The 25,436-nt window shown below is 39.9% G+C and overlaps 1 protein-coding gene across 1 annotated transcript in view; it reads right to left on the bottom strand.

The window, feature by feature from the left end:
• The window catches only part of SCG3 (secretogranin III), a 36,769-nt gene extending 22,249 nt beyond the window's left edge, over nucleotides 1-14,520 (bottom strand). The window contains exons 1-8 of the mRNA XM_068966515.1: nucleotides 14,430-14,520; nucleotides 13,758-13,810; nucleotides 13,217-13,262; nucleotides 12,907-13,122; nucleotides 8,178-8,320; nucleotides 7,027-7,176; nucleotides 3,854-4,031; nucleotides 1,247-1,363 (exon numbers count right to left, since the gene is read on the bottom strand). Of these exons, the coding sequence (XP_068822616.1) occupies nucleotides 1,247-1,363; nucleotides 3,854-4,031; nucleotides 7,027-7,176; nucleotides 8,178-8,320; nucleotides 12,907-13,122; nucleotides 13,217-13,262; nucleotides 13,758-13,810; nucleotides 14,430-14,520 (994 nt within the window). The remainder of the gene's footprint in view (nucleotides 1-1,246; nucleotides 1,364-3,853; nucleotides 4,032-7,026; nucleotides 7,177-8,177; nucleotides 8,321-12,906; nucleotides 13,123-13,216; nucleotides 13,263-13,757; nucleotides 13,811-14,429) is intronic.
• Nucleotides 14,521-25,436: the final 10,916 nt, after the last annotated feature.

Genomic DNA, 25,436 nt, shown 5'->3' with positions numbered 1-25,436 from the left:
CATACAGAAAAATATCTGGAAGGATATAAATCAGAATGCTACCTGGATGCTAGTATTATGAGTGATTTTTCACTCTTTTTAACATCTTTCTGCATTGACTATTTTTAAAGATAAATATATTCTTTTATAATCAGAAAAAAGAGTAAAACTAGTTTTCATGTAGAAAAAAAGGCATTTATACAGAATAACTCTGGATTACTCTGTCCTACGATATTTTCTCTTCCATTTAATTCTCTCTCCCCAGTCAGTGATCAGAGTAAGGGGCCCTGGGTTCATCTTGCCCAAAGGACATCTAAGATGAATGGTATTTGTTAATTAACTAAACCAAAGCAGGAAAACAAAAGGCTTTTCTTCTTCTTTTCTTCTTTTAACAACCTGAATGCAGAATCAAAGATTGTTTCAGCTTATCTATAAAGTTCAAGGAATCAAGGGTTGACAAACATTTTCTATAAAGGGCCAAAGAGTAAATATTTTTGACTTTGTGGGCCACACAGTCTCAACTACTCAACTGTCTCTGTAGCACAAAAGCATCTATGGTCAACACTTAAACAGAGGAACATGGCTGTTCCAGTAAAACTTTATTTACAGATGCTGAAGTCTGAATTTTATTTAGTCTTCTCATGTCACAAAATACTATTCTTCTTTTGACTTTTTTTCAACCATTTAAAAAATGTAAAAGCTATTTTTAGTTTGTGTGCTATACAAAAATAGGTCATGGGACAGACTGAGCAATAGTGTATCAGCCCCTGATATAGGTAACCGAGTCTTTGATCTCACAGATAGAAGACGGAGGTCCAGAAAGATGGATGCTCTCCTGGGCATGACAGACGTGGTCGGAGGCAGAGCTGGGAGCAGGAGGCAGAGCTGCTGCTGCCCAGGCCAGTGCTCACCACACACAGACCCCACTGGTTAAAATCAAGATGCTTACTCCCAACCATGTGAACACAATTGAAAAAAGAAAGACAAATTTTAGTTTTATCCCTGAGAAAATGATTAGAAAATGTTAGTAAAACAGAATATAACAGAGGTGAAATGTTTGTTGTTGAACTGGATCTATAAAGAATTGAAAATGTCAGGTTAATTTTATTTGTATACATTGTCAAGCTGGGCAATTCTGGTAACCCAAATGAGTCAGGCTATTTTGATATAAATGATCAAGTTAGTAAAATAATTATTCCCAAATCTCTCATTCATTTTGGACAATGAAAACTAGTCACTGTGAAAACAAAAGAGATAGGACTCTCACCAAGATAGGAAACACCTTCCTCTGGAGATATGGTGCCATATTTTACCATCATCTTCACAAAGTCAATCAAGGTTTTCATGATAGTAATCAAGGTTTCTTTCTCTTTTGCCTCTTTTTCTATATAAAAGGACAAAATAATTTTTTTTAAATGGTGGCAGATAGTTTCATCTTTTAATGTTAATTTATGAAGTACAGCCTCTTGTTGAAATAGTTCTCCCTACATTTATAGCTAACCCATTTATACCTAAAATATATTTATGAAAAGCCCACGTCTTGACTGGGAATATAGGACAATGTACTGATATACTTAATTTTTTCATAAATGAGTAATTATAACTTTTCCAAAGAGGTTTACCATAATCTAGAATATTTTACTGATAGAGTAGATGATATCGTTTGCAACCAGGAATAATAGAAACTCAAAGGAAAGTTAGAAGATTGGTGACCCAATAACCCTTCTCTACTCATATGTTTTTGAGGGCAAGAATGACCTCTTTTCATTAATCAAGCTTAATATTTGAAATAGGAACACACATGTACGTTCAGTTTTTAAATTCAAGGTTGATTTTTTAACAGGAGTATATATTGCTTTCAACCTCGATTTCATTTCAAAGAACATACACAAATCATGAAAATATTCCAATGGTACAGAAGTAAAAAGTGAACACAATATTCTCTTTTTCCCCTCCCCCAATGCTTACTTCCTATGGGCAAACCACTATAGATTAACTTCCTGTAGATTAACCACTGTTAGCCGTTTCTCGGAAACTTCATATTTGACATACTGTTCTGTATCTTGATAGAAGAAGGTGACCAGTGATTCTATAGTAGTTCAATGGCTGCATTAATTCTAAAATCAGGAAAAAAAAATCTATTTCCATTTTTTAAGAAAAGAAAACCTATGTTGCTAGAGGACAGCATCCCTACTCTTTTGCTGCCATGAAAGATTTTCTCTACTACTTCTAGCCTTTCCCCCAACTTTTCAGCCTTCTCACAGATGGGGCTGGTAGCCAACAGACATTAGTCGACATTTCTTGACTGATGGGCATTTGGAATCTTCTTTCCACTGCTTTGCAACAGTGGAAGCCAGGGACCTGGAAAATAGGCCTGGTTTATAAACTCCAACTATTCTAGGACTAGAGCTGTTCTGAGAGGTAGCCTGAGGGGTAGGGAATAGGCAAGCCCACTGCTGGTTCTCACACTAAGCTACATTCTACAACCTAGTCTGTATCAGTATTGAAGATACTTCCATTTTCTGTTTTATTATTTCTCAATTGGTTCAGACCTTGAGTGAAATAGATGGGTATAAGTATTTAAATTAAAAGTTTATAAAAATAAAGGCAAGAAGCAATGGGGTCAAGGAAACTGAAAAGATTAAAGCACATAAAATAAAACAATATTCCATATGATGGAATCTGAAAAATATATAAAAGTCACAAACTTGGGAGAGAGGAAGGTGGGAGAAGAGATGTGGGAGAGAAGTCCTGGGAAGTGCAGGTGAATGATAACTTCAGCAGTCACATTATTTTCTCAAGGTCATATCCATAAAAATATTTAGTATCATGCTGATGCACTTCACTGACAAGAAGTGACTCACCAAGATGACAGAGGTTCTGAGCTGGGTATCTGCCAACCAGTAGGGCAAGATGGCTCAGAATGGACCCTCAAGATGCATAAGCCCTGCAGACACCAGCAGGGGGGCTGGGTGCCATCTGGTCAATGTCTGGGACTGAAGGACAAAAGGATGTTCTCCAGAAATGAAAGCTCACTCTAAGGTCACTTCTTGGGAAAATATGTTACAATTACAGAAATCTTTATTACAAATGTTCAGTCTGGGGATGAATCTTTAAACAGGAGGAAGAAAAGCCATAAGTCAGTACAGGGCATCTATCTAGACAATAACAACAACAGAAAATTGGCACATTATTATCCTCCTTGCAGATTAACCAAAAATAAACATGAACTGAAATCTTCAGTCAACTCATTTTGGAGCACTTAGAAAAGAGAACACTACATTAAAGATTTCATTTTTTAGAAAAGCAAATCATTTCCCAAGTGTGTTTTGAGCTCCCGACCTTCATTAGTCCAATGTTTAGTTCACTTCAATTCATTTGAAGACAAGTTGAAAATATTTAAAAAGCAAAATTCTATATCATTTAAAAATAATAAACTATGTTCCATACACTGTTCTACTGAAGGAGGAAAATAAAACCTTAAAGAGATTTGCAATAAAAGCTTTGGCTGAACTGGGTCAGGCTGGGAATGCTCTCTGATTCATCCCTACATGGGTACAAGGTTCTCTCCAATACCAGAAACACAACATGTGTTCAATACCTGTTTATTGAACAAATAAATGAACCCTCTGTTAACATGAAGATTAAATTATCCAGAAATACCACCTTTCCTGATTATCCTTTCCTAAATATTTCCATGACTAGTACACTTCTTTTGAAAAAAAAAAAATCAATGAGAACCATTTCCCCCAAGGCCATAATATATGTCATTGATGGTTGAATTCAGAAACTGAAAACAGGAAGAAAAAAATCCCACCCACACATTTCCTGGAATTACTGTTTCTGTTTCACGTGAGCAGAAAAAAATGTTTACCTGAATCAATACTTTTCAGTAGTGCATAGAAGTTTGGGAAATACTGGAGTTCCTCAAAGTTGTCTTCACTATAGGTTTTGGTTCTCCTTTCCAAGCCATTTGTCAAGGTTAAAGTGTTAGATACTGTTTCATCATTTTCTCCGTTAGTAAAAGCATTTTGAATTGCTGCCATTGGAGTCTCCAGTTGCGGGGAGGGGAGCAGAAATAAGTACAAAATAAACATTTTGTTAGAACTAATGGACACTTGTCTGTGATGCTGTTGAATTTTAAAGTGCACAAACACCTCTTCCTTCACAAGATCAAACTCTTTTCCAGGAATGTGGGCGTCAAGTCACATGGGAAGGGCACTGAGATTTAGAGACAGGTGCTTTACCTGAAGACCCTGAATCCTGCTCCAGGGAGAATAGGCAGGTTCCTGTTCTGGCCAGGTTTCCCTTTACCAATACTCATGAATGTTTTTTCATAAAATTGCCTTTCACTAAGGAAAGGAACTTTGAGTTTTAGAATCTACCAAAAGGGAAGATGCCAAGATACAGGAAAGCCTGTTACAATGTCTGATACTAGCAGAGCGTCATACCTTAGGGATTTCTGGGTGACATTTTAAGGCCTGTCTGGCAGGGTACACAGGATTTTTTCCCAGACCTGATGTGTAGACAATGTTCCCTATCTTAATGATCCATTCTCTACTTAGTGAACTAGACAGAAATGTAAGAGCTTTGCTTGCCTCTTTCTCTTCATTTCCCTACATTTGATACATCAGGAGCCTTACTGGCCACACTTTCTAAGTTTATCCCAAATTTGTACATTTCTTTCTTCACTGTCCCACTCTAGTCTAAGCTACCTTGACTTCTTCCCTTCTAACTGGTACACAACTACCTTCCAGTGTATTTCCATCCCTGCCTTTTCCACGTTGTAGCCAAGGTTATCTTTTTTAAAAATATGCAGTAGCTACACTGTCTGGTTTCAGTCATTTGGGTACTCCACACATCCTTCTCTTTGTTGCCTTTCATGTTCACAAGTTAACTCCTATTCAGTTATTAACAAGTCCTGCTCTTGTTAATTCCTATTCAGTTTAGTTAATGCCTAACTTCAGTTTTTGACTCAAGTCACCTCCTCCAGGAAGTCTCCCCAACCTAAGTCCAAGACAGGTTCCTTTTTTATGAGGTTTTACAGAACCATGTTCCTTTTCTCAGAGCATTTAATACAGTTGCAATTAAAATACATGACTATTTGAAGACCATCTACCTTTTCCTTTAGGCTTTAAGCTTCATGAAAACAGGGATTATACCTTTCTAAATGAGCATTGTATCCCCAGTGCTTGGTACATAGGTGGTATCTCAATAAATATTTATTGAAAGAATAATTTTGTTTTCATTAATGCATAAGGAGATTTTAGAGATGAGAAGTAAGGAGTACAAAATGGGAGTGAAGGAAGAAAATTGATATGTCAGTTTTACTTCAGACTGGTAAGCTTGAGTGAAAACCATGAGTTATGTGATAAGTCTAGAAAATTTTTTATGGTAGGTGGATCTTCTAAAGCTGTTATAAAAGATGACAGATGGTGGAGATTGGAAGTAGGGAGAATAAAGGAGAGCTTTTAACCTACCTAGTAAAAACAGAACAATTCATACCAATTTCTGTTCTCTAGCCTCCCCTAAAACAGGACCATAAGTCTGTAAGCCACTTTTCCCTTGTATCTGTGATAGGGTGTTGAAGGGGATGAGCAGTCATGGGGTGTGGGCACTCTGGTGAAGAAAATGAAAGGAGAGGTGAGGAGTTTGATATTCTCTTATACCCCCTATGGTTGGCTCCAAACAGAAGTTCAAAAGAATTCAAGGAGTGAATGATTTTAGAAGCTTGGCTAAGGCCAAAGAAAAGATGAAGAGGTAAGGAGTCCAGGGAGATGAAAGATGACGGAATGACAAGTCTCAGTAAAGGATGACACAGACCCCTGAGTCAATGGAAAGAGGAAGCAGCAGGTGGAAGGGCTCAGGGGAGATGGAGAGGCAGTATGAGGCAACTAGCTCTGCGGAATAGAAAAGTTGGTGAGGACTGCTGTATTTAAAATGGATGACCAATAAGCACCTACCATATAGCACAGATAACTCTGCTCAGTGTTATATGGCAGCCTGGTTGGGAGCGGAGTTTGGGGGAAAATAGATACAAGTATATGCATGGCAGTCCCTTTGCTGCCCACTTGATAGTATCACAACACTGTTAATCGGCTATACCGTAATACAAAATAAAAAGTTAAAAAAAAAGATGGTGTGGAAAAATATCAAATCAATCCAGGTTTTTTTTTTTTTTTTTGCGGGGGGGGGGGGGGTGTTGAGGGCAAATGATGGCATCCACTGTGAACAGAAGTTGAATACCAAGAGTTGTGAAACATTTGAATCCAGTGCACTGGGATTATATGAATTGTATGTGAGATAACCATTTCACATAATATGTGTTATTTTACTCTGGAGTATAAGACATAATCTTTACTAAGTAATATAAGTTGGGCTCCAAAATCACTGCAGATGGTGATTGCAGCCATGAAATTAAAAGACGCTTACTCCTTGGAAGAAAAGTTATGACCAACCTAGATAGCATATTCGAAAGCAGAGACGTTACTTTGCCAACAAAAGTCTGTCTAGCCAAGGCTATGGTTTTTCCAGTAGTCATGTATGGATGTGAGAGTTGGACTGTGAAGAAAGTTGAGCGCTGAAGACTTGCTGCTTTTGAACTGTGGTGTTGGAGAAGATTCTTGAGAGTCCCTTGGACTGCAAGGAGATCCAGCCAGTCCATTATGAAGGAGATCAGCCCTGGGATTTCTTTGGGAGGAATGATGCTAAAGCTGAAACTCCAGTACTTTGGCCACCTCATGCGAAGAGTTGACTCATTGGAAAAGACTCTGATGCTGGGAGGGATTGGGGGCAGGAGAAGGGGACGACAGAGGATGAGATGGCTGGATGGCATCACCAACTCGATGGACATGAGTTTGAGTGAACTCCAGGAGTTGGTGATGGACAGGGAGGCCTGGCGTGCTGTGATTCATGGGGTTGCAGAGTCAGAACAACTGAGAGACTGAACTAAACTGTATTAATTATATACAAATGTAAGTACACACATCCATGCACATGCGTATACACACATACATAATTGATGCATATGTATTTGCATATACTTACCACTTTCTCTGGTATTTTCCCAGTCTGACTCTCAGTCTTGCTTGTTGGTTTATTGAGTTCCTCTTCATAATTATTGGCTTCCTTAGAGATCAATTTTTGTAAAACCTCTGCAACTTCATCTTCCAGTGTGTGTGCCTGACTTTCTGTAATCTGTTACAAAAAGTCAAAATATATATAACTTAGTTCTATTTTTGTGGTTTAAAAATACTAAACTCTTTAGCTGAACACATATTTTTAGAAGACAAGAGAATATTCTGGTCCATTTTCTGAACAACCCTTGTTTATGCCCCTAGTACGCACTGACTGTCACAGTGACTGCCCAACACTCCTGGGAAGAGGCAGTCTTTACTGTTGGAACCCACAGAAAACAATCCTCAAGTTGTTTCTCAACCCTCAGGTGCAGGTCATGGTAGGCAACTGTTGAAACCTGCAAATTTAGCAGCCTCCTAAAGCCTGCCAGGACTGTGTTAACGTGCCTGGGAACCAAGATGGGGGAGCGTAGGGTCAGATTAGATTGTGTAGGGCTTCCTAATCATTGCACGGCTTTGCACATCTTATTCCTTTCTCATCTCACACATTTAAAACATTTCTGCTGGTTAAATCCTAACCATCCTTCTAAACTCACTTCAAACACCTCCTCCTCTGAATCTTTTCCTTATTGCTTAACTGGATATAATCCATCTTCTGGCATACTAAATCATGCTGATGGTTCTTACACAACTTGTAGTATGAGAATGTGTGTACTTGTCTGAAAGTGAAAGTGAAGTCGCTCAGTCGTGTCCGACTCTTTGTGACCCTGTGGACGGTAGCCCACCAGGTTCCTCCATCCATGGGATTCTCCAGGCAAGAATACTGGAGTGGGTTGCCATTTCCTTCTCCAGGGGATCTTCCCGACCCAGGGATCGAACCCAGGTCTCCCACGTTGCAGGCAGACGCTTTAACCTCTGAGCCACCAAGGAAGCCCTCTAGCGCCTCTGATAAACCATAAATTCCTAGAGGGAAAGAATGGAGTCTTACTTGTCCTCGAAACTCATGGTGACTGGTATAAAGTAGACACATTATAAACATTTGGCTCTCTGAATCAAGTGGTTTGGCTTCTTAGCATGTTCCAAACTGTACGAATTTGGTTTGTTCTCATGCATATGACTTACTAGGCCAAGATTCAGCAGTTTGGACACGATCCTGTCAAATACTCCTCTGTCGTTTTCCTCATAAATCCTGGTAGCAATTTTCTGGACAATGTCTTCAGCGGTTAAAGGAGTGCCATCAAGTTGATGAAGGCCATCTGGATCATCTAGACAGAGCAATCACAACTTCACATTGTGGTGATCACAGGCCTGTTTCTTGGATTACATTAGATTTAGAATCTGAATCTTGTACACTCAGGTATGTTTGGAATATACTTAAGGTGGGGCTTTGTCCATGTAAACTCTTGGTTTGAAATTTGACTTCAAGAGTCTAAGATGGTAATGGAAATTCTGAAAGCTTCTTATGTGGTTATAAAAGGAAGATCTGAAGACAACACAAAAGGCCTCTCCATTTTTAGTGCTAATAGTACAAAAAGTAAAATACCAATAGATACTATGCCTTATTGTTCAACGCACTCTTCTATATATTACATAATTTGATATTCCATTTCTACACAAGGAGTAGATGGGTATTATCGGCACATGTATTCCCTTTGCAGGCAAATTTCTGGGCTGAGGGAGGGGGAACCTGCCTCACACCCAGAATCAAAGAGTATGTACTGAAGATTTTGTGACTTACTTGGAATAACTGTTCACTTGTGAACAGGTATCAGGGTGCCTTTATGTAAGGCAGCTTAATGTGACAACCCTTTTTCCAGAGAATAAGGAACTTTTTTATGTCCCTAAAATTTAAACTTTTAAAATGTGATAACAGATTTGCACAATACAATATGTAAATCTATGGAAACCTCTGCAGAGAAGCTTGAAGACATGTATGCTTGGCTTTCCTGGGAGTATGTTTGGCAGTACCACTCCAGACTAAAGCAAAGGCCCATCCTGAGGAAAAAGAAGGATACAGTAGGGTTGGTGGCAAGGAAGAATGGCACCATGTCCCACAGAGCACTCCCAGGAAGCAATTGGTCTTTTCCAATCTATATTACATCATTGACTCAATGGACATGAGTTTGAGCAAACTCTGGGAGACAGTAAAGGACAGGGAAGCCTGGAGTGCTGCAGGCCATGCGGTAGCAAAAAGTTGGACACGACTGAGCAATTGAGCAACAATAATCTATACCCCCTGGAAGAGGATAGTCATATGTGCAAGTTTACAAGGCACTTAACTCCTCTTGTCACCTCTAGGCAGCTTGGAAAGATCAGAAATTTAGCTCCAATGATTTCTCTTGTTATTTATATATTCTTGGACCACTATAAAGGAAGTTATTAAGAGCATGTATTTCACGGGATTCTGAGGATCAAACGAGGTAAGATGTAAAAGCACCTTTTAAATTGCCAAGTATCATATGAAAGTTAATGTAGTTGTATTACTATGGACAGTGGATTTGCACCTGAAATAAAGGAACTGTAGTTATCTTCTAGAGAAAATAGACATTGAATCCCTAGCCAAATTCTGTCCAAATAATTGTGAACATATTCACTCTCAGAAAGAAGAACCTAGTACATATTTCTATTCTGGTTCATCTTTTTCGTTTGTAGCTCATGGGGATTCATAGATTTTTCCAGACTCTGTAAAGATGGAAGGGTATGCAGCCTCAGGCAGAATATCATCTTTGTGTTGTTTGGAAGGAAGCTTAGGAAAGTGAGCAGGGTGCTTACTCATGGAGGGCTGGGAGTGTTCTGACAGTGTATTATTGCCGAATCGCAGGCCAACCAGTAAGCTGCAAGGCCTTTGAGTCCTATGTACTAGAATGACTAACGAGCAAGAAAGTCCGTTAGAAAACTCTGTAAAATCAGCTCCCCTCCTGGCTGACTGAAAATTGGGTTCCTCATCCATTTTTTCCAGAGCAGAGATTCGCTGTCACTTAGGTCTGATTTGTCCATTTGTAGGTTGGAAGTCAGACTCTGGGGAATAAGTGTAGCAGAAACTGCCCAGGTCTAGGGAAAGGCAGAAGAATTTATTTCCCTTCCCATTTATCCCTTGGGATCTGCAAAAGGAAGAATAGTGATTGCCTGCTGAAGCTGGAAAATAACTGAGACAGCTGCTTTTCAGTTCATTTAATTCACTACAGGGAGAACATTAGCAAGACTCTAAAAAAGTAGCCTCTTTCCTCCCCGCACTGCTGGATTCTCTGGAGCCAAGAATTCAGATCTCCCCTAGTACAGCTTGGCTAGATGGGGTTAATAGCTGAACTGTGGGGCAATGCTCCTTGCCTTCCATGATTTCCCCTGCTCCTCCACAATGGAAAGAATTACTCAGAATGACTTCTCTACTGCTCATGAAAGGGTATTTCACCCTCCTATATAGACCTCAGAGGGGAAGCAAACATGAGTTCAACGTTTATAACTTTTTAATGCAGCTCCAGTTCTAAGTGGATATAAAAGGGCCTTGTCCCATCATCTGCCCAGTTGAGTTTGAATTTCCAGCAACTAATATGTTACTTAACATTCATTTATTCAATATGTTAGTATTAAACTCTTAATAGGGGCTAAGACTGGAAATACAGTGATAAATAGTTTAGACAGGTCCCTAACTACACAGAGCTTACTGTCTAGCTCATAGTCTGATAATTAGTAATTTCTCAATGAATATTTGTTTGGTGAATGCACAGAGAAGCCCCAAAGCAATATTTCTTAAAAGAAACTTGGAAAAATCCTAACTCACACATACTGTAGAAAACACCAAGAAGGAGAGTTGTTGGGTTCTCCAGCACAAGCTCATTTAGAGGTTTCCTAAATGTATAAAAGTGCCCTGCAGAAGTTACGCCCCTCGGCCTCTCTACTAGGATGAAAGTTTGCATGTCTCTGAGGCTCCAGTCACCTGGGTGGTCCCAAACCTTCTGGTTCCAGGATTACCAGGGTATGAGAGAAGATTAACAATTTACTCATAAACCGTTCTCTCCAAGAATCTTCTATATATACTCAAGTGGACTTAAAATGACCCCTAGGGCAAGCCTAGAGCCATCAGCCTAGCACTTGATAGTTCAGAATCTATTGGGATGTTAATAAAATACTGAACAATGTTAAAATTAAGTTTCTCAGTTAGTGATCAGATCACAAACAGATCTACCTCTGTCTGCATGCACAACCCATCTGACCAAAAAACAGTCAGACAAACATTAGATGATTTTTATATTTTCATTAAATGGTCAACTCCACCCAAGTGGTTGAATCTGTTTCACATGCAGCTATACCCAGTACCTATTTATTGCTAGCCCAAATATTTTAGGTTAAAAAAAGAATTAAAAAAACTTTTTCACGTAGTATGCAACATGGAATGTATAAAAATATAGACCATCTCCCCTACCCCATACATATACAACACAATTCTCCTCAGGCTATGATGGCCTATAAAAGTCTAGTTAGTAATTGTTTTCTGGCAGAGATAATCAGTATAGTTCTCTTGTGGCCCATGGAAGAGAATTAAGACACATAAGAAAATCTATAGTCACTCCTAAGAACCAGTACTCAGAATGGAAGACACACTGAGGAATTGAGGCAGATCTCAATGCCTCGGTACAATATTTAATTTATTCCCTCATGTATTCCCTTATTTGTGTATTTGTTCATTTATCAGTTCATGAGCTCCAGACACTGGGACTATATTCTCTCTGTTCTCATGGGGAGTTTTCAGTTTATTTTAGGAGAAAAAGATAAATCATAAGTAGTCACACTCAGGGATATAAAATTACAAACTGCAATCAGTGCCATGATGGAAAGAAACAAGGTTTCTACCAGATCATGTGCTGGATAAACCAGAGAAGTAGACAGTCCATGTAAGACTGGAGATGACACATTAAGGATTTTGGCTTTTATCCTGAGAAATGGGAATCTATTAGCAGGTTTTATGCCAAAGAGTGACATGCTCATATTTGTGTGTTGAATAGATCACTCTGGCTGCTATATGAATAAGCTGGAGGGGGTCAGAGTGAATGCTGGAAGATCCATTAAAAGATTTTTCTGTAGTTCAAATGAGATATGATTGGAGCTTGGAAAAGGATGCAGGTGATTGGTAATAGAGGAAAAAAATTAAGATGACACATAGGAAGTAAAATTGATAAGACTGATGGATTAGAATGTAAGAGGTAAGGAAAATAATGGTTTGACTCCTAGATTTGTCTTGAAAAATAGGATGTATAGTAGTGCCTTTCCTAGAGGAAAGAGGGCTAAATTATAAGGTTTACAGAAATTATGAGTTTAATATTGGACATGTTAAGTTTGAGCTGCTTCTGAGACTTCAAAGGGAAGACGTTAAGTTGGTAGATAGTTATAGGTCTATAGTTCAGAGAAGTCTGGGCTAGTGATATGAGACATCAGGATATAGATGAGAACTGAAGCCATGGAAAGGTTAGAATGCCTAGGGAGACAGGCTATAGCTAGGAAGAGAACACTGGAAAGGGAGTAATAAGTATTTCATCTTGGAATGCGTGTGGGGGGGATTTTGTTGATTTAATTATATGGGAATTATGATATTTTGTATTTATAGTTAAAATAAATTAGAATGTTAAAATGAACTCAAAGGACCCTTTAAAGAGACAATAAAACCTGGGCTTCTGTGGTGCTGGAATTGTGCATGATATACAGTTAAGTTTGGGCCTTTTCTCAATTTTGGACATGGACTAATAAAGGATTGTGAGTGTCTAACAGATATTTTCAAAGTATAGGACTTTCTCTTACCTATAATGGGAAACTACAGATTAGAGAAAATAGGTAGCAAAAGTTCTTTTTCTTCATTTACCTTGAAATTTACGGTCCAGTCCACTCTTAGTAGAATCATAATCATCAATCAGTCTTCGATTCTTGGTTGAATCAACATCTTCCACATTAAATTTATTATCATTTGGGGAAATTTTTACAGATTGTCTTTCTTTCTCATTTTTTTCCTTTTCTGTTATGGCCTTTAGCAGGTTCAAGTTATCAACAAAGGAATAATTGCTTTCACCTGGCTTGTTTTCTGGAAGAAAAGCCCCCAAGCCCAGCACATCCATTTTAGTTAAGCTTCTCAAAGCCTACATTATTTAAATTAGCATCAACTAATTTCTTATTACCTGGAGGGTACGTTTTTTTAATCTTGTCTGCTTCTGCTTCAGCAATCTGTGAAACAAACAGGAGATAGACCTGGTTTTAAATCATTGCTCTACCACTTACCAAACATGATAGCTAAATAATTTAATCCTTGTGGGATTTAGTTTTATTGTTTGTAAAATGTAATATTTTTATCTCAAAGTATTGTCATAAGGATTAAATGAAATAAAAGAAAGAAAAAATAGTCTATAAATATTAATTCTCTTCTCTGGTAATATTGGTAAAAGATAAATCTCTGATAAATTAAGAAATCATACAATAGAGTGGATGTGATGTTGAGCTTACTGGGTTTTTATGCAGTCAGCTCTTTGTTTTATACAGAACTCTCTATATTCAACTGTCAGGATTCAGAAATTACCAAAATTATATTTCTCATCATAATTTCAGTCAGTTTATTACTAAGTTTTGAGGTCTGTGAATTCCAAATGGCTAAAAGGTCACACCATGATTACATTAAATAGCAATAACTAAAATAAAATGAAATAGCATTTACTTCTGACCTACCTGCTCATTCAAAGGTCTTTCTGCACTTAATTCTCTATTGTGTAGGGGTTTGTCTAGAATAAACACAAATGCAAATTTAATTGTGTATTCAAAAGACAATGTGTCTCATTAAATAAAATCTTCAAAAAAGAAAATAGAAATATTTTTGGATGACTGTGAAACAAAAATATATATTAACAAAAATTATAAGATTATACAATAAAAATGATTATCAGCATTGCCTTTGCTTATTATCCCAGTGTATAGAATTACACTTTTTTTCCTGATCAGAAATCTAACAGAGTTCTAACACTTGGTTTACCAGCTGTTTTCAAGGAGACAGAGCATAATTAAAAGCTTTTTTATCACACACTGAACACGTTATGAACAGAAAATCTGAGAAAAGTTGTAAGATGACTAGGGAAAAAACCAAACAAACAATCAAACCACTTTAATAGGCGGAAAAGCCACCCCCTCCCAATTTCAAAAAACAACCCATGTTACTGCTCTATCATTTAAAAAGTGAGGAAAATTTGTCTTCTGGCTCTAAGTCCTAACTGATTTCTTTGTCAATGTGCATGGATATCATGTGATCAGAAAACAAGGCACGGTGATGTACAGCTCGCGCATTATATCAAGCTTTACCTTCCGTAGCGAAATAGAAGCGAGGTGGGAAGAAAAGGGTCCACGTACCTTGGCTGCCTGCCGGTTTGGGGAAAGCCTGAATTGGGCTGCTGTGGAGCACCAATACCACAATCCAAGTGCCGGTCCAAAGGAAACCCATTCTTCCACACTTGGCTTCGGAAACAGCTTGGCGCCGGGCTCCCGGAGCTGTAGCTTTTGTTATGAATGAAAAGGAGGGGTAAAAACAGGAAAAGCTAGGAGAGGGCGCGGGGAGGGCTAGTGGCGGGGATCCGCGTCTAATGGAGCTCTGCCGGGCTCCGGAGTAAAGGGATTAATTAGACAGTGGGCGCTCGGGACTCAGGTCTCCAGGTGGAGGAGAGCGCTGTCCGTCCCGTGGGTGCTGAAGTTCCTGTGACAAGAACGGGCAGCGGGTCGACTTGGGCGTCGCCTTATTCTTGCTCCCTCCTTGAGAGGAAGTGAGGATGGAAGCGCATGCTCTCTGGGAGTCAGAGGCGGGAAGGGATGGCGTCAGCAACTCCAAAGCTACTCCAATTCCCTCCACTAATGGAAGCGGGGGAGGGATGACAGACGGGCTAGCGTATTTTCTGTGCCGCAGTCCTAGGGCTGATCCTGCAGTCAGGGTCGTGGACATCATTGTCCTAACCTTCCAAGTAAATGTTACCTCAGGGACCAAGTGCCTTCTCTGCCTGTGCTCCTGTTAAGGAAAGCTAGATAACCTTAGGCAGAGGGTTCTGCTTTGAGATTATTCTGGGATATCTTCTCCAAAAAGTCCTTTCCATTCTACCTTCTGTACCTAAAGGTGAAGGTGAAGTTGCTCAGTCGTGTCCGACTCTTTGCGACCCCGTGGACTGTAACCTACTAGGCTTCTCCGTCCATGGGATTCTCCAGGCAAGAATACTGGAGTGGGTTGCCATTTCCTTCTCCAGGGAATCTTCTCGACCCAGGGATCGAACCCAGGTCTCCCACATTGGAGGCAGACGCTTTAACCTCTGAGCCACCAGGGAAGCAAGACAGATATAATTCTTATATTCTTAGAAAAGCTGTGCCTTTTGTGATTTGTCAATACCAGGGCTCTCTTGGTGCTCTTGTTTCAGCTCTATGGAGTCTTTTAAATTGGGATATTTAGGGAACATTCTTTCAAATAGATTGCTGCAACACAGTCACTCTCCTAGATGCTGAAACAGAAAACACACACACACACACACACACACACACCCACACCCACACACACCCATTGCTTGTTCCCCGAAGAGTGAATATCCTCCATAGTCAGGGATAGGTGAGCAGCAGGAGGAGCCAATTTCAATTTAAAAAAATTCCCTTTCTCGCCATGGGAAATCCCTCTTCAAAGAAAGAAAGGGGAAAGGCGGGGGGAAAGCTGCACTTCTGTAAAATTCTTCCCTGGGATTCAATTATGTTTAAGAACTTGGTTGTTCCAAGGTTCCTTGAAGAGACGGGATAGTCATGAAAAGCATTTTTCATCATAACTAGGTCAGGGAGGCGCTTCCTATGTTTTGAGATGATTTCCAGAAGCCTAAGATTATTGCATGAAAAGAGCTATCAAAAAAGACTTTAAAATAATGAATACAAGCAACACTAATAATGTGAGCAGGGTGCTGAGTAAGTTGTTTAGTCTCTGAGTTTTAAACAGATCTTGGACCCTTTCCTTTGGACTGTGGCATGCTGGGAACTAGTCTGAATAATGACCACAGAGAAGAATTCAGCACAATAAGGCCTTTGATTTCTGTATCCCTGCTTTTCAAGGAGCAAGTTAGTTGTTCAAGTACCTAAAAATAAACAAACAAGCAACCAAGCTAACGAACAAATCTCCCTCATTCTGAAGGGCTTTGAGTTTGGATATCACTCAAATACTTTAAGAATCTAAGGAGTACTTTGGATCTAGCACCTACTTCAAGAAACAGTAATGCAGCCTTGGGGGCAGGGTCCAGCATCCCCCTCAAGGGAAACACAATATATTTGAGATCGTCTGTAGAACTAAAAACCCCACCAAATTGAAGATGTTAACTACTTGATTGGAGCACTCTTCATTCAGAGAAGGTCACAGTTCTCCCCTCATCACCTGATGCCCCCTTTGCCTGGCAAAGCAATAAAGCTATTTTTTTCTACATTACAATAAATAAATAAAGCAAACAGTTTTTTCTTGGCAGTAATGACATAACATTAGTATCCCAGTAGGCCACATTTGAAAAAATTAAATCTCCCAATTTAAAATTCTATCCAAGTGAAGGGTAAATTTCCTTATTTTCCTCTTCTTTAAAACAGGTGGCAGGCTCTGTTTACCTTGCAATGTAATTGTGGAGAACAGTTGAATACGTGTCTTGATCAAATCATTTTGTTTGTTTGTTTTTTTAACTTCATGGTGCGGCATGTGAGATCTTAGTTAGGGATCCAGCTTTTGCCCCCTTCTTGGAAGCAGAGTATTAACCATTGGACAGCCAGGGGAGTCCCTTGATCAAATCATTTTATACCAGGAATGTTTTGACACAACCTAAAAAATAAGTCATGAAGTATTTTTAGTCTTTAAGAAACATTACCAAAAATTTGGTGAAATAGCCATTCATGGAGATTTACTCTGTCTCTGATCTAATCCCTCAGCTCCACTCCATCCTATGTCCCATCCTCTAACTTGCCTCTCTCCACAATGTATGTTTGCAGTTGGGAGGGTCTCAGGATACAAATATGGTAAAGGATGGCTATTGGACTTCCCTTGTGGCTCAGCTGGTAAATAATCCACCTGCAATGTGAGAGACCCGGGTTTGATCCCATGGTTGGGAAGATCCCCTGGAGAAGGGAAAAGCTACCCATTCCAGTATTCTGGCCTAGAGAATTCCATGGACTGTATAGTCCATGGGGTTGCAAAGAGTAGATTGACTTTCACTTTCACGGCTATTGAGGACATTGCATTGATTGCCAAAAATGAAAAAAGTATTTGGCTTTTCCCTGTCATTTGCACTCAAAGTGTTAAATCTAAGAATGTGTTACATTTCTGACCAAATGAACTGTGGAGCATGGGGTAAACTCTAAGGCATGAATTAATTTACATTTCTCAGTCTTATGAATGTTTTTTTTTTTACCAGACTCGGTATAGATCTATGAGTAGAGTAATCCTAAGTTTCATTTATTCATTCATTCACTTAAGAGATATTTATTGAGCACTCAGAATGTACCAGGTATTAAGATAATTGCCGAGTATACAAAGATAAGTAAGATATAGTCACTGCTGGTTTTATAGCCTGGGAGAAATGACTGTGATTATAACAAGCACCACCACAACTATTTAGCGAATGCTTTTCACAAGCTACACATTGATGTCACTTAAATATAAGTGAACAAATAAACACAAGAGTGTTTACAGGTTCCCTGTTGTATATGCAGTGTTCGGGTGGGGTACAAATAATGGAGTGAATGATCAGGAAAGGTTTCAAAGAGAAGTTTTCTTGTTTTAATCATAAAAATTAAAATATTCAATTGTTATGTATAAGCACACCAGAAACATTGAATAATATAAACAAATATATGTTGAGGTTGTAAGACAAGTGTCATTGAAGCAGATCACATGATTGTGAAATAAACAACATACAAGGCACAGTAACTTCATCAGTGTTACATATGGATTGATCATTCACTATAGAAGATGCCTTTTGAGCTTAGTCTTGAAGATGGAGATATTTGAAGTTGTTTAGAGAAAATTTTATATTATTATTGCATATTGTATTGTAGAAAGTCTCAGACAAAGACAAAAGGAGGAAAAATATTGAAACAAACTCCATGAATTCATTACCCAATTTCAGTAATCATGACCACTGTTTTTATTTTATATTCACCTGTAAAAATCCCAAACTTCATATCATTTTACCCACAAGCATACCAGTATGTTTACCTAAAAGATAAGGGTTCATTTTCCCTAGCATTATTGTAATACCTTTATCATATCTCATAATAATAATACTTCACTATCATCAAATATCCAGCCAAAGTTCAGATTTCCCCACTTGCCTTATAAATATTTTTACAGATGGTTTGCTTAGATCAGAATCCAAACAAGGCCATACATTGCATTCGTTTGGCTTGTGAAAGACACATATCAGTACAACACATTGTAAAGTTTTCTTTTCATTTCCCAAGACATGTTAGTTGCTTCTTTAGAATACTGTGCACACTTCCAATACAGCATGTGTCTTATTGTGCCGCTCTTTGTACATGATTCTTTTCATTTCAAAATTAATAAATATACATTGAAGGAAAATGTCTAAAAATACAGTAAGCTAAAAGGGGAAAAATCATCTGATAGAGATAATCCCTGCTAACTTTTGGCGTATTTCCTTTTGGTGCATATTTTTCTTTTTTCTTTTTTTTGGTGCATATTTTTCTAAGGAAATGTTTTATACATATGTTTATAAGATCTTATTTCTTATTGTATACATATCTGTCTATCCCACTAATCTATGAACTCTTCAAGAGGAAAGGTCTTATCTTGCTCACTCTTCATTTCTCAGCCCTTCTTGCAGTATCTGGAAATCTATTTGCTTAAGTAAATGAACAAAGTGATGGAGGCTTGTCTGTTTACCTTTGCTCTTCAAATGCTGAGACCATGATGGCTGTCCTACATTGGAGGATCATGACAGTGTTGCAGTTCCAGGAGCTGCCAGTTCCTTCAAGAGCTGTTAGCCACTCTGTCAGCATGATTATCCACTCAGCATTTTTTTAACCAAAGCGTAGTTTTGCAGAAGAGGTATTCACAAAAGGACTAAGAATAGAGAGAGCTGGCAAAAGCTTTTACAGCTACAGCTATAGGCTTGGATTCATTGCTGTTAAAAAGACTGACACAGGATGCCAACACTAGAGATGGCTGTTGGTAGGGCTCAGATGAGAAATGTGGAATCTGGAAGTTCACCAGGAGATGGAAGTTGAAGTAATCAAGGATGATGAAAATGAGCAAATAAGACGACTGAAACAAGTGAGGACTTCCCTGGTGGTCCAGGGGTTGTGAATCTACCTGTCAGCAGGGACATGGGTTCCAGCCCTGGTCTGGGAAGATCCCACTTGCTGCAGGGCAGATAACCCTGTTCGTCACGACTACTGAAGAGCCTGTGCACAAGAGAAGCCACTGCCAGGAGAAGCCTCCTACATTAGCTAAGGGCAGCCCTGCCTCTCTGCAATTAGAAAAGCCCGAGGGCAGCTATGAATACCCAGCACAGCCATAAATAAATAAAGCAAGGAAAGTGAAAGCGCAGAAATGAAAAAAGTATATGAATAAAGAAAATGGGCCCATATGACAAAACGTGATAGGTTACCTACAGAGAGCAAAGTGCCAGCACTGAATCTGAGAGTGGGAAGGAGGAGAAGGTGGCTGGATGGCAAAGTTTTCTGCTGTTTGCTTACCTTGTTTGTATGATGACTAAACCAGAAGAAGTGAGTCATACAAGGACTTTCTCTGGAAAAATAATGGTAGAGCAATTTCCCAGAAGGAATAGGGTGAGCGAGTAATGCAAACAAAACAACAGATGCTCATTACATCATAGAATGTAGTATTTAAGATAGACTAAACATTACTGAGTAAAAACATCAAGTTTCCTGATAGCAGTATGATTCCTATTATAAAAGTTTTGTGCATGTGTACATGTGTGTGTTCATAGTGACTTGAAAATTTTATTTCCCATTGTGTTTATCCCATATGTCATTCCCAAAGGAAATCAGTCCTGAATATTCACTAGAAGGACTAATGCTGTAGCTGAAACTCCAATACTTTGGCCACCTGATGCGCAGAACAAATTCATTGGAAAAGACCCTGATGTTGGGAAAGATTGAAGGCTGGAAGAGAAGGGGACAAAAGAGGATGAGATGGTTGGATGGTATCACTAACTCAGTGGACACGAGTTTGAGCAAGCTATGGGAGTTGGTGATGGACAGGGAAGCTTGGTGTGCTGCAGTTCATGGGGTTGCAAAGAGTCAGGCACAACTGAGCAACTGAACTGAACTAAACTGATTATGTTTAGAGTGGTTGCCAGGTTAGGACTTTTTCTTTGTTAATTAGGCAACTGTAAATTCCTTGAATTTTCAACATGTGTATGTACTGGTTTTACAATCAGAAAAAACTCAATAAAGCAATATAATCTGTATAAATAATTTTATATACTAAAAAATATTCTATTATGTTTCAGACAATTTAAACGAAATTATTTTCTGGGATGTGAAAATAGAATGTGATAAGGTCAGCAAGAGGGGAATGAAAATTCAGTGAGAGGGCTTTTTGTCTTTTATCCTGCTACTACTCAATGCCATTCTAGATGATTTTCACAGTGCATGGTCACTGTTCATATTTTCTTTTTATTGTGACCTCTTTGAGAGGAGGTGCTGATGAGGACTCACCTTTCTATCTTAGTGCCTAGGGTACTGTAAAGGAGTCAGTTAATGTCTGTTGAATAAATTTTATCACCTTATGAATCTATCCACAACAGTTTCTCTTACATGAGACTTGATACCTTTTCCTAAGCCATATGTGTACCTCAAGTAGCCAAACTTTGCCAGATATCATCCTTCTCCATCAGCCCTGCTAATCCCCTCCCTTCCCAGGGGCAAAACTGCTACCTGGTCAGCGTCATGTCTGAGGTGGGCTAAGGCTTCCCAAGGGCTCCTCAAGTTAGTGTCCATCCTACACCCTCGTAGGTCCTGCATCTCGCTTCTGTGCCACCAGGATTTAGGGATAGGGGGTTATCTGGGCTTGCTCCCTGTTCTGTAGTGCAGGTTTGGGGTTTGTGGGAAAGGAAGATAAAGGATACAAACCAAGATTCCTTTCTATATGGTCCATTCTAGGACTTGCTGAATTACTGAGAGCATGTGCTTCCTTGTGGCTCTTCACAAGGTACTAGCTGTAACACGTGTTCAGCTGGCATGAAGTCCAGGCCATTCTTGACTTCCTCAAACACAGCAGGCCTACTTCTGCTGCAGAGCCTTTGAACTTGTTTTCTCTTCTTGCAATGTTCTTCCTCCAAGTAGTCCCAGGGCTTAATCCCTTAACACAGATCATATCTTTGCTAGAAGTCATGGTCTTCTAGACACATGGGAAGGCCTAGTGTCTCAGGTTGAGTTCCCTGAGAAATAGACTCTGAAATGGAGATTAACATGCAGGATAGTCTCTTGAATCAACACCTATGGAAGGGAAAAATGAGAAGGATTTGCCAGTGGAAGAAATTGAGCCATGATACAATATCAATGGAGGTTTTAGATCTCCAACCCTGCAGGGGATCTAAAGATGAGATGATCCTTCAGAGCTGTCTAGAGTTGGGGCAAGAGATGTAGGCCTTTATACTCCTGAATAGATCAGTCACTGAGTACAGGCCTTACCAGAAAGCAGTCAGGACCCTGGACGAGGTGGTTCTTTTCAGCAGTTGCTGCTGCTGCTGCTAATTCGCTTCAGTCGTGTCCGACTCTGTGTAACCACATAGACGGCAGCCCCCCAGGCTCCCCTGTCCCTGGGATTCTCCAGGCAAGAACACTGAAGAGGGCTGCCATTTCCTTCTCCAATGCATGAAAGTGAAAAGTGAAAGTGAAGTCGCTCAGTTGTGTCTGACTCTTAGTGACCCCATGGACTGCAGCCTACCAGACTCCTCTGTCCATGGGATTTTCTAGGCAAGAATACTGGAGTGGGTTGCCATTGCCTTCTCCATTTCAGCTGTTGAGGGAATAAGATTTTCGGTTCTGAAGTGGCATCTGAGCAAGGCATCCCAACCTTCACCACACATACCCTGACCCCCTTGTTTAAAGCTGTAGCCACTGCCCCTGCATTCTCGCTGCCCTTCCTCTGCCTATATTTCTCCATTGCACTTACCACCTAACATACCATATAATGCACTTGTTGATTTTCTTTGTTATCTTTTTCTCCTAACTAGACTGTGAGATTTTTGTCAACAGGAATTTTATTTTATTATTATTTTTACTGCTGAATTCAAACACCTAGGATAGTGTCTGACATATAGCAAGTGTGAAACCCATATCCATCCCTGGAATATACTTTAAAACCTCAGGAACGAGAATTTCCTAGCTGTCCAGTGGTTACAACTCTGCACTTTCACTGCTGAGGGACCTGGGTTCAATCTCTGCTGGGAGAACTAAGATCCTGCAAGTCACTCAGTGAAGCCAAAAAAAAAAAAAAAAAGCAAAACCAAAAACAGGAAAAAATATATAGCTAGATTAAATAGAAAAAATAAGATTGGTCATTAATTGATCATTATTGAATCTGGGTAATGAGTACACATATACAGATTCAATATACTGATCTCTAATTTTGTATATGCTTGAAATTTTTCACAATAAAAAGCTTTAAAAGAAAAGGGTTATTTTAAATTTACTGCCCATCAGTAGAGACAGCAATAAGAGAGATTGTTCTTCTTTCTCCTAAAGGTGTATCTGAAAATACAATTAAACATCTTTCTTAGTGGAGCAGAAAATCAATAGCTTTGCTCTGGTGCTCTGAAGCCCATCCTCCAGCCATCCCTGTAGGCATGCTGATGTCATGGGGACCCCGGATGACTTGGCTGCCCATGCACCTGAAGGGTTAGTGGTACAATTTCAGGTTTCTTCTCCTCAGATATCAACATTTTACAGACATTGGAGAATGAGGCCAGTATTTCCTGCTTGTCAGACATTGCATAAACACAATTAGACAGGACTCATGCATTCTGGAAACTAAGAGTGATTACTGGATTTCCCCTCCCATAAATCATGGAAGAGTGGGCACTAGGAGGTTGTGTGAGAGTGCTGCTGCTGCTGCTAAGTCACTTCAGTCGTGTCCGACTCCATGCGACCCCATAGACGGCAGCCCACCAGGCTCCCCTGTCCCTGGGATTCTCCAGGCAAGAACACTGGAGTGGGTTGCCATTTCCTTCTCCAATGCATGAAAGTGAAAAGTGAAAGTGAAGTCGCTCAGTCGTGTCCGACTCTTCGCGACCCCATGGACTGCAGCCTACCAGGCTCCTCCGTCCATGGGATTTTCCAGGCAAGAGTACTGGAGTGGGGTGCCATACCTCTCTCTAAAGTAGAGGGTGGGTTGACCTACAGAGGAAAGCAGTTCTCTCTTCTCTGCCCCTTCTACTCCAAACAAACCTACAGGGAAGCCCTGCATCCTCTGACTCCTGTAGCCTCCCTGACCTCATTCCCTCGCATTCACCCCCCAAGCCCCTGAGCTCAGTCTACACTGGCCTCTGCTGTCACAGGCACAGTCAGACATGCCCTCACACTGCTGCCTTTAGAGTGCCTTCTACTCTGCCTGGAATATTCTCTGCATGGCTAATCTCTTCACCTCCTCCAGAGCTTGGGTCAAGTCTCACCTTCTCTGTGAGATTATTTAAAATTATACCTACGCCTGCCACCCCTGTATCCCTACCCTATTACCTTGCTCTACTTTTTCATTATTTCTTGCCACTTTTCTGTTTTGACATACTATTTAATTTTTGATCTATCTATCCTGAGTACCCATAATAGTGCCTGGAACATAAATAATTATCAAAAACTTTGAATGAATGGAGCTCGGAGTCATGTGTTTCTCAGCCAGTGACCATACATTAAAGATTTTCAAGGCAGTCCTGGTTTTAGCTCTCTTCCTGATAGGGTTTCTCTGCTTGTCTTCATCTTGCTCTATATCTACAAGTCTTCAATTCATATTTCAAAACTACCGGAGTGATTTTTTAAAAGTTTAAGTCAGGGCCTTCCCTGGAGGTCAGTGGGTGAACCCACCTTCCAGTGCAGGAGATGCAGGTTTGATTTCTGGTCAGGGAACTAAAATTCCACATGCCATGGGACTACTGATTCCATGCGCTCTGGAGTCTGTGGGCCACAACTAGAGAGAAGCCCTTGCATAGCAACTAAGACCTGACACAGCCCCCCAAAACTAAAACTTGAAGTCTGATCAAAGGTATGGGTGGCGCTTGGGCAGAGCAACCTGGAGAGGTGTAGCACAGGTGGGAGACATTACCACTAAGGCCTGAGCCTGGTGTGAGCTGACAGGACTGTGGCCTTTGGTCGAGGATGCAGCCGAGAGGAGGCAATCTATTAATGACAGGGAGGGAGCCAAGGAAATAAATCTCCTGGCACCACTTTCCTTCCTTCCAGTCATCTCCTCCAAGTGTCCCCAGTGGCTGAAATCAACCAGAGACCAGAGGGCAAGGGAGTCACCGAGACAGTCCTTGGAAGTCAACCTCCTTGGGTACAGAGTGGGGCGCACAGTGAATCCAGGGCAGGGGCGGGGGAAGAAAATTGAAAATGCCCGCCTTATGTCTTCTTTCTTGCTGCTCCACTGCTACGGCCCTTCACATCGTTCCCAGAACACGGCGAGACTTCCCTGGACACAGGACTTTTGCACTAGCTCCTGCCCAGAGTGCTCCTTCACAGACCCAGCTCCTTCTCATCCTGGCAAATGTCCCTGCCTTAGACAGGTCTTCTCTGATCAGTGTCCTCACTCAGCTGTCCCTGTTACACCATTCTGTTTCTTTCTTAGCATTTATTACAACCTTTAATAAGGTTGTCTCATTGTCCATCTCCTCCTCCAGGCTATGAAGCTCACTAAGGGTGGGGATTTTGTCTGTCTTCTATTCTGACACCTGAAACAGAGTCTGGCATCTAGTAGGTGCACAATAAATACATATTTTAATGAACAAATAGATAACCAAGAAAATTCTAAAATAAAATGAAGGGAAATGTCTTACAGATACTAAATTATAAAGCTACTGTAACAAGAACATTTTGACCCTGGCACGGGAATACAATACCATAGTCCAGAAATAGAACCACCACAATAGCTTCCTGACTGTTTCCCCTGCAATATGGTCATTCATTATATGATAAAAGTATCACTTAAAAATCAGTGGGGAAAAGATAATTCATTCATAAATGATGTTGGGATAATTCACTAGCAGTATTTAAAATGATAGATGTATTCCTTATACCTTCATTGAAGTAAGTTGCCTATAGATCAAAGATTAAAATATGAAAACATGAAAAATTGTGTGACTACTTTTATGATCTTGAGAAGAGAAATGC

The sequence above is a fragment of the Capricornis sumatraensis genome, chromosome 2 (assembly GCF_032405125.1).
Source record: "Capricornis sumatraensis isolate serow.1 chromosome 2, serow.2, whole genome shotgun sequence".
In the NCBI taxonomy this organism is placed as follows: Eukaryota; Metazoa; Chordata; class Mammalia; order Artiodactyla; family Bovidae; genus Capricornis; species Capricornis sumatraensis.
The sequence above is the reverse complement of the archived record's forward strand: the minus strand, read 5'-3'. Positions and strand labels throughout refer to the sequence as shown.